The following is a 10,442-nucleotide window of genomic DNA, read 5'->3' on the forward strand; positions in this document are numbered from 1 at the left end:
TTGCAACTGCAACTGCAAGAATGATACAGGTTTGAATATATTTACTTTTACAAAATATACGTAGAAGCCTTCTGAATTTATTGCAATATCGCAACTAAACTAGAGTGATTTTTTGAACTTTAGTAAAGTAAGGATTGTCATTAACGTCATCTTTGATCATAATAATAATTTAAAAAATATTCGACCAAATCCGAATTCGAATTTTTTGTTTGGTATTCAACGCAGATTCGAGTTTATATTCATATTTTTGAATTCACTAGCACTAAATTTGTTGCAAGTCTTGTCTACCAATAGATTTACGTGATAATGTTACCACAATAATAAGTATGGAATATCTTAAGTCTGAAATGACATTCTGGATTGTTTTACCATCTAAAATTAATTCCTAATTTAACAAATATGACAATAATTACCAACCGCATGTTAACTTCACCAATGCCATATTTAATGAGGCTTGCGACAAAGACTCCATCAAATTTGCTATTTACATTATTGTTTAACCAGACCTTGTCCCTGTGAATGTGATGACCATTTTGATTATATCATTTTCACTAACGTAAAACACTGACTGGGAGACTGAGAGGACCTACTTTCACTTTCCGTTCAATGTAACAGAGGCGTGCGTTTCCAATGTGTTAAGTCTTGTGAGAAGAAAGTTATAGCTTGAGTAAGATTGGTGAAAAGTTTGTGTTTTATCGATGCGTGTGGTGAAATTGTGGAAAATTTGCTGATCTGTAATATTTTACTAGCGTACTTGGATGTTACCTCAAGAACACAGAAAAGTTTCACAGAGTGGGTATTACTTTACGTAGAGTCTGTGTAAATTCTAAAATTACTCGACATCTTCAGTTCATGTTTATTTTCCGTTTTCGTATTTCCTTTAAAGTTTGATGATTGTTTTTAGCTAACTTGTAGTAACTGTGAATTTATAATGCTTTGAAGGTTTCAAAACTTTCAAGATTTATTGACTTTCACACCAGTTTTACATCAAAACAAAAGAAACACATTTGTGAACCAGGTATGTAAACAATTATTACAGACTTTCATGTTTGAAAATTATCAGTACACTTAATTGCAAAAAAAAAAACGGGAAATAAAAATTAGGTTTTGTCCATTTGTCAATTAATTGTCTACTTGATCTTTCAAATATTTTTTTAAAATGTCATTGAATTTTGACCATAATTCTAACCCAGCTCTCGTAAGAAGGTTTCACACTATGAAAAAATTATCAAAATATGTCAATTTTGTTCTGACAGTTCCCGTTTTTTTTGCAACCAATTGTACCTACATTAATCGTTTTCATAATTTTTTTTGACTGACAGAGTAATATATCATTTCGTTCAAGTTTTATGAATATTTTAAAAAATAAAAACAAAAGCAATTTGTTTATAGCTAGAATTTATAGCAAAATAATATTTAAAGATCTATACTAGGTGCTCTAAAATTCGCGGAATGACTCATGTTAGAAAATAATGAGAAAAATAATTTAAAAATTCTATACCTATTATATCTGAAGGTGCACCTTTGATCTCATTTATTTTAAATATTAAAAAAGATTTTGACTATTTGTCTTTTACTAGCCAGTACGGCAACATTGCTTTGATTTTTCTCTGTCATTTCCATGTTCATGTTCATATCTTCTACAAAAAAAAAAAGATTGATTTATTAATAACTATTTAACAAGGTACTGCTAAGCTGTTCCGTGAATTTTGGGGCACCCAGTATATTAATACGTGAAGAAAAAACTTTGTACCCTTTTTTAAGCAAATTGCGCGCACGGAGGAGCGTGAGATTTGGCATAGTTAAAGTTCATATGGAGAAAGAGTGCAGAAAGATAAAATTTATGTATGTATAATACGTGTTGCAAATAATAGGTACATTAAATAAAATAAAATAAAACATTAATTGTTTACATTCATACAATGTAAAGAATTAGCGGAGTAAATGAGGAGTGAATCTGGAGCGAATGCGGAGTGGATGATTTGTAATTGATTTAATTCCCCCGTAGTGAAATCCACTCCAAGAGGAAGTTTATTTAGATTATTTATTAAAAAAAAACTGTTCGGAGTGAAATACAAAATTCTTTGACTATTAGTGGTTTGCCACCACATAAGTTAGTATTGAAAGTTTTACTGATCAGAAACTTAAATACAAAGGAAGCATTAGTCAATGGAACAAGGATGCGCATCAAGTTTATGCATCGTAATGCTATTGATTGCGAAGTTTTAACTGGAGACCGCACGCAATAAGAAAATTTTGATTCGTCCTATCGTTCGTATTTTTCAAATAACTCGAAAATTAATGCATAATGACGTATTTGAACTATTGGGAGCATGGAATTTCGAGCAGCAACTTATATGTCATTTAAAAAAAACCCGATGTAGTCTAAGCTTTATTATCATAAATGTCATAATAATTAATTTTGACTGAACTGTCACAATTATGCACAATTATTTTACATTTTAGTTACTGATTTCCAAAGTTTAATAAAAGACTGTTCAGTTTTCAGAAAATCACATCTAAGCACTTGCAACTTTTCAGGATTGATAAATGCAATTTGTCAAAATGATATGTGACAATAGTAAATATTAAAATGCTAAAGCCCATTTCACATCTTATATCAATCAAATTTCAAGTCTGCCCGAAATTCAATGCTCCCAATAATACCTACACGCTCGCAGTTGGCGTAATAGAACAAAATAAAAATAAAAAATTAATGCAATGATTATAGAGGTATACACTTTGACAAAAAAACCTCAATAACGTTCAAACTTGAAAATTTAATGAATGACGGTCGAATTTCGACCGCTGTGTGACCTCTAGTGATATTGGGTGATTAAGAATGATTGTAGATAATTATGGCAACTGTGTAGGAAAATTTATGTGGCAACTGTGTGGATGGGATGGAGTTGACATTTGTATGACATTTCATTAGCGTCCATTTGATTTTGTTTATACCATTGCACATTGATTTGACAATTTTCAAAATTGCGCGACTATGAACTGTCAAAGAAATGTCAGCTCTATCCTACCCGCACAGTTGCCATATGAATTTTCGTACATATAATGTATTCCAACTTTAAAAAAACGATGCTTGGCCATGACAATCTGACAGATTTCATCCTGTATATCTGAATAAAAGTTTGGTTAGGAATTCTGAAAATTTTGAAGGCACAGTGTTGCCATACTTATGTTCCGCTTTTTTGCGAATCGATTGAACCGTATTACAAGAAATTAATAGAGAACTCAGCATTTTTTATTAAAAATAGCAATTGAAAAAAAAAGACAAATCAAAATGTAAACATCTGGTGAAGGTTTTAGTCGTTGAATGAGTTTCAAGAACGCTTGCTTTAGTTTAACAAGCAGAAAACGGATAAGTTCTCCAAAATGGAATCACTTTTTTTAAAAGACATCTACACTTTAACCTCCTCCATTATTTCATCTTCAGAATTATCTTCATCATTAGATTCCGAATCATCTTCTAACAGTGCTGGTTTTACCACTAGGCATCATAGGCAATTGCCTAGGGGCGCCAAGAGAAAAGGGGCGCCCGGCCGATCGTACTTTTAAAACAAATTATAAATTATATAAACAATTTGCTACGGAAATCGACAACAACGCGTCAGCAAGAGAAAAGTGCCAGATAGGTTCGACATCATAAAATAAATTAGGGTAGATTTATGACCGACAATGACCATCGTCGTCGGTTTCGGCACAACTTTGAAAATGGAATGTTTTGGATCTTTTTTTTAGTGCAATATTTTCGGCTCTAGAATGTTTAGCAGAACTCGTTGAAATTTGGCACATAGTTAGAAATGTTTAAATTCTATCATCTGAAATTTTTTTCAGTTTTTTAACATCGTTTATTTTGAAGATACAAGGTTAATTTAATATCTTTAAAAATAGTATTTTTTGTGGATTTAGTGATGTAACACATGGATATCTTATTTTAATCTAAACATTATAAAAAATTATCGAATTTGAAAAAATGTAAAGTTTAGTTAGCCTTGGAAATGTGGCCTTTAGCAATAGTCAGTTCTTTGTCGCCTATATTTTGACCAAAAAATAAATAAAAGTTAATAATAGTAATAAGTGTAAAAATAAGACATTTAACTGAAACAGAATACATTTTAATAAAAAAAAGTTTAAACGCGATAATACATATTTTTTAATGCTAAAGTCGTTCTGAAGATATTTAGCTGTATCCATACTTTTCAGCGACCCTGCATTACATTAGGTACATATTTTGGGTAATTGTTCACTGTAACTACTTCTAGAATTTTCGCGTTTTTTCTGGCTAGACAGCCTCAGGACGTCCTCCTACAGGGATCGAGGGCAGTATTATTATCATTAAGAATATTTTTATCAATTAATTATAACTCCTTTGAAAACGCTATTTTTTATATTATCATGTATACACTTTTTACATATCTACGTCGGAATTTGTTCATACGAATACGACAATACGGATTCTACACAATTCTGAAATTAAGTAATAAAGCTATGAAATAACGAAGATACAGAGACTGTGTGCGACATTGATTAACTGCACTGATCGAATGATGATAATGATGAGTAATGATAATAATTATTCGAAATGATAAATAAATTCGCTCTCGATGCCGTGCCCCCTTTTTCTAATTATCATTATGAATATTTATTAATTGTTATGTACATCATTTATTTTAATAGTGTGACAATGTTTTTATTATTATTTTTAAACTTGTGATATTCTTCATTTGACAGATTATTTATTTCGATCTACTACATAATTATGCATAATTTTTTATATCGTGCTCCAAATCAATAAACAGATCTGCATTTACCCTGTTTCGAACTTTATTTTAATTTTAATTTAATCTCATCAGACCATTTATAAGACTCAAACAAACAAGATGTCCTATAAGTTCTGAATGTCTTGTGCTTTTGAAAGGTCAGAAAAATCAATGTAAGTATAGACAGCTATCTAATTGGCTTTGATTTACAATTTTAATCACATAAATACGTTTATTTATACAGAGGAATTTACAAGTAGATTTTGTGGTAATTAATAATCAAATTCTCATGAAATAAGTCGATAAGGATAAGAAAATTTCAATTTCCTCCCTCGTTTTAGTGGTGAAAGTAGAAAGTTAACAATAGCAAGAAACAATTTTATCTACGACTGTGAGATAAATCTTACTTATCCAAATAATTTCAGACATGTAATGACTTACTTTACGCACGGCGTGCGTTAACATAAATAATGGAAAAAATAAAAAAAATGAAACAAGCTAATTATGTATTTGATTTTTCAGCGACGAGGACTTGAAAAGTGGTAGATGCTGGTACTGGTACGTCTGAATGCAGATCTTCGTCAAAATTTTCTCTTCACAAACTTTTGCAATTAGAAAAATTTAAATTTCAATGTTTATGTAGCTTTTAAAGTGCTGGTCTCGATATCTTTGCATACACTTGAAACCTTTGTTAATGCGTGAGAATCATCTGAAATTATTTTAAAGTACTACTTAGTACCAGCGTTTGAATTTGTAAGAACCGACTGTCTGAAAGAATTCTGGTCAATAAATACATAATTATACAGTTAATTTTGACTCTATACCCTTAATTAGAGGAGTAAGACGAATTAATTTATTTTCTTTGTTTTTTACAGCGACTGCACATGTAGGTTTACAACGACTTTCTTGAAATGTTTATGTACATGTAGTCATGAAAACTCGTGGAAACCGTGTCTGAATCTGCATTCTCGATTTATTCAGTAACGTCCAGTTGTGCAGTAAGGATGGACTTGAAGACAGTCGACTCCGGTAAGGATCGTTTAAGCTCTCAATTAATTAATAATTTAGTGTAAATCAATTTAAGCACCGTTCAATGCAGAAAAATTTGTTCACAATTTATTGGAAGAGGGAACTAAACACTTTTGCGACGAAAGTACAAAATGTTTCAACGAAAATGACAAGTTGCCACCGTTTTATGATGCAACGATGTACAAAAGGTTAGTTGACACAATTTTATATTAAATTAATATTCATATAATAAGTAAAAAAGCATGTTTGAATTATCACTAGTGAATCTAGCGAAATAATTTACGAGTAGCATTGTATGAAAATGAAGAGGGATATTTAAAAAAATTCTGGACAAAACAAAGCTCGATTTTCCAATACAGGAGCCGTCTTTAATAAAAAATAAACGTTCTCTAATATAATTTTGATGCAGAAATAGGTATACAGTGAGGGGTAAAAGTAACGCAATAATTCTATGAATCATAAAGTGTTGAGTTTTGAAAAAAGAAGAAAAACAGGTCGATTTTTAATTTCAATTTTATGTTTATTGACATAACATTTTTTTATGCAGGGTGTTCCTTGTCAAAGTAATGACATCATAATCTATTTTTTAAATAGCAACCTATATTTATTTGTCATCATTTTGATAGGTTTTTTAACTGTCAACATGACAGTATAAAAAGTTTAACCCCTTACATTTAAAAAAACTTGAGAAAAAAATTGTTGAAAATTAAAAACATATTTTTATTATTTACTTTATTAATGATTAATGTATTAACTAGTTAGTACCGAAAGGCATTGCTATTAGGTCAGTATCATTTGGACTTGAAGAAATTATTAATTAACAGGGAATGAAATAAGACAAACAGGATTTTTCTAAAGTAATTTTTTGTTCGTGTTTGATTATTGTTGAAAACCTCCAAATGATACTGACCTATTAGCAATGCCTTTCGGTACTAACTAGTTAATAAATTAATCATTAATAAAGAAAATAATAAAAATATTTTTTTAATTTTCAACAATTTTTTTCTCAAGTTTTTTTAAAAGTAAAGGACTAAAATTTTTATACTGTCATGTTGACAGTTAAAAGACCTATCAAAATAATGACGAATAAATATGGATTGCTATTTAAAAAAAATAGATGATGACGTCATTACTTTGACAGGGAACACCATGTATAAAAACATTTTACGTCAATAAACGTGAAATTGAAATTAAAAATCGACCTGTTTTTGTTCTTTTTTCAAAACTCAAAACTCAACAGTTTATGATATATCGAATTGTTGCGTTACTTTTGCCCCTCACTGTATAATGAATTTATTGAACTTTTAATTTAACAATAAGATAAAATGGTAATTTTCCCGCATATGTTAGGCAAATAACTGTTTCATTAATAAAAATTGTTGTTAGTGTGAACCAGATATTATTGAATTAAAATTGTCTTAACTGGATAAAACCATTTAACGAGCCAGTTAAATCTATTAAACAAAAATGTTCTTGCTACTTTGTGAAGCATTTTCTAGATATTAAATTAAATGAAACCAGAATATATTTTACAAAATGAAATGTGCATTAAATAGGTACATATTTTTAAACTTAAACTAAAACTAACAATTAGTATAAATCAATCAATAGTTATGTACGTGTTCCTCTTATAATAAATAATATTACAATGTAAACATTTACCTACAAGCAGTAATAGCAGTCATAAAGTGACAGTTTTACCTATATTTTAAATTATTTATTGCTTTACAGCATAAGAAATTGAATATTGTTACTGACGCTATGATTACATACCATAAAACATAAGAGTGAGGCTAGCACTTCTCATTAACAACCTACCATTTTACAGAAAGAATTTTAACCAAATTCGATTAATTCGTTTCAATTCAGTTGAAATCAATCGAACGAAGGTTTTTGCACACAAATGTTGACGAACAATAATGAAGGGGGTGCTGCCTTGGGATAAAATAAATCATTCTTGTAATATATTTAACAATGGTATCAAGGTATTATTTAATTTTTGTTCCATATACAGTGAGATCAATAAAGAACCTGATCGCAGCAGCCTGTGAACGTTTTGCGCATGTCTTTGTTTGATTCAGTATTCAATTTGAGTAATCACTTGTCGCAATTAAATGTCATGAATGTCAACAAAAAAACATAATAATAAAGCCTAACAAGTATGTACGGTATGATCAAGAATGACTGAGTCTGTTGGAACAATGAAATTTGGCAAATTTGAAATTTACCATTAAAGATTCATTTTTGTAATAGCATAAACATAACCGGCATAACCAAAAATGTTTTTAATGTCGTCTCAAGTTAAAAAATTCAGTCACTGCAAATTACGAGACAAAAAACAGCAGTACTTTTCAACTGTTTCATTGCCAACAGACTCAGTCATTGTTGATCACCCCGTATATCAGATATGATACCTTCTGGTCACTTTTCTACACTGTTTGTCAGGTAAGAGAAAATTAATTGTAAAATTGTCTCAAGAATGTCTTATTTCTCTCACTTACTTAATAAATCACCATCATGTATATTTACAAATGGAATTTATGTTATTAACATAACAAACACTATACACTGTGATCGAAGAACATGGATATAATTGGTCTTCTTCAAATGACTACAAACCACTTTTCAGTGACATTTCGATATACGAGTACACACGAGGATTTTCAAATTAACAAATAACTTTGTATTTTGTTCCTATAGCCTTCCAAATGAAACCAAGCCTCATCAGTAAAAAATATTACATCTAAAATATCGTCATACGTGTTATGTAAAAACCAATCGCAATAATTCACTCTGGGTATGGAATCATGTGGTAAAATCTTGTGGTATAAACCTGAACCTTATTCGAATACCTCTCAAGTACTTTTTTCACGATTGTTCAACGATTTCACAGCTGCTTTTTGGTCACCTGTATTTTTTTTTGTCAATACTTCCGGTTGCTCTGAACACACAGCTACAAAAAATTTTAATCGAAAAATGAATGCTTTGATAAGAAAAACTAACAGAAAAATATGTTTCCAAAAAGATTGATTTGTGTTCAATTATCAACATTTTTTAAGAAAAAGAATAAATCATTGATAACGTCGAACTACCATCAAATATTTTTCAATCAAAGATACGAGAAAAAAAGTTCATGCTGGGATCAGGTTCTGTATTGATCTATTTGCCTTTAAAAAAAAATGATGGTTAATTATTACTAGAAAAATTATTGTGTTCTTCTGTGTCAACAAGTTTTTGTAATAACCCACTGGTTTTTTAGTGTTTAATTAATTTTGATAAAATATTGAACTCATTTCATTAGCATTACTTGAGTCTTGACACACTTTTGTGACTATTACCGATTATTTTTTTTTAACATTAATGGATTTTGGAAGAGAGTATTACATCGAAGTACCTCATTTTCAATCGTTTCGCTCCAAGAAGCAACAAATTAACGTCTTCCTTTGTCAAGCTTCAACGTCATTTACCTCGATAATTACCTGGAAAATAATGTATTGTTCGTCATTAAACCAATTTATTTTGCAGAGGTCAAAAATTTTTCAACGACAACATCTTCGCCTTACTTCTGAGTAAATTTCTGGGCCTCCTCACCGTTCTCTCCATTCCATCCATCGTCCGAATATTGATTTACACGAAAATGTCTGGATCGCCGATCACTGCGTACAAAAGATACATGGCGACGGTGTTGCACATGGTCATCTGGTACCGAAGCGACTTCACTCCCGGTTCCAAGTAGATGATTTTCTACCAACTGACGATACATTCTGAAATCGGTGCTTTCAGGCTGTGGCAGTCGGTAACAGAAGTCAGAAACAAACATAACTCTGCCAGCAAGAGATGTTGCACAGCGGGATTGGGAAGATTCAGCCAAAAGGACATGGCACTGACCCAATTCGGATTCATGGGTTATGCGCTAGCGATGCGAGAGAAAATCGGTCTTCATGGTGCGACCAACGAAGACTTGCAAGGTTTGGTGCACGTTTGGAGGGTCATCGGATATGTGATGGGCGTTGAAGATAGGTGACTATTCACTATTTTTGGGTGATTTGATGAGTTTAGGTAATTTTCAACAGGTTTAACATCTGTAGAGATTCTGTAGACGAGACAACCGCGATTTGTAGAACTTTAGCCTACAAAGTTTTTAAGCCAGCAATAGAGAAGAAGGACAAAGACTTTATAGAAATGGCCACTTATTTGTCGGATGGGATGTGGTCGATGAATCCAACGCTGAATGCAAAAATTTACATAAACATGCTGTACAAGTTGTTAAAAGTACCAAATAACAACAACAACAATTTGGAAAAAGAGGAACTATCTGTCGAATTAAATTTTTTACAACGAATGATTTTGAATATGTTGATATTTGTGGTGTGGACTTTACAATTTACAATTCCGAAACTTTACCACAACTATACTCAATACATCTCACTCTGGCTCATGAGAGTATTTCCTTTTCTGGCGTACTACCAGTTTGGGTACTCCGACGACTCTCACGTCTATGTGCTCCGAGACAACAAAACCAATTGATACTTCTTAACTGTTTATTGCTTAATTTAATAAATATGCGAGAATATTATTTACAAACAGTTTCAGCTAGTGTTAGAGTTTCAAATAAATAATCTTAAAAATAGAGGCTTT

General features: G+C 31.0%; 1 protein-coding gene across 3 annotated transcripts; it reads left to right on the forward strand.

Annotated features, from left to right (window-relative positions):
• Nucleotides 1-575: 575 nt before the first annotated feature.
• Nucleotides 576-10,434, forward strand: LOC138124620 (uncharacterized). Of its 3 annotated transcripts, none has more exons than XM_069039724.1 (7): nucleotides 576-792; nucleotides 905-1,018; nucleotides 5,651-5,804; nucleotides 5,860-5,992; nucleotides 9,330-9,536; nucleotides 9,588-9,824; nucleotides 9,878-10,434. In XM_069039724.1, the coding sequence occupies exons 3-7, from the start codon at nucleotides 5,780-5,782 to the stop codon at nucleotides 10,329-10,331; spliced, it is 1,056 nt and encodes a 351-aa protein (XP_068895825.1). In that variant the 5' UTR covers nucleotides 576-792; nucleotides 905-1,018; nucleotides 5,651-5,779; the 3' UTR covers nucleotides 10,332-10,434. The 3 variants fall into 3 exon arrangements, with proteins under 3 accessions (XP_068895825.1, XP_068895826.1, XP_068895827.1); XM_069039725.1 differs by having other exon boundaries at nucleotides 943-1,018; XM_069039726.1 differs by lacking the exon at nucleotides 905-1,018.
• The last annotated feature ends 8 nt before the right edge of the window (nucleotides 10,435-10,442 follow it).

This window comes from Tenebrio molitor, chromosome 2 (assembly GCF_963966145.1).
Source record: "Tenebrio molitor chromosome 2, icTenMoli1.1, whole genome shotgun sequence".
NCBI lineage: Eukaryota > Metazoa > Arthropoda > Insecta > Coleoptera > Tenebrionidae > Tenebrio > Tenebrio molitor.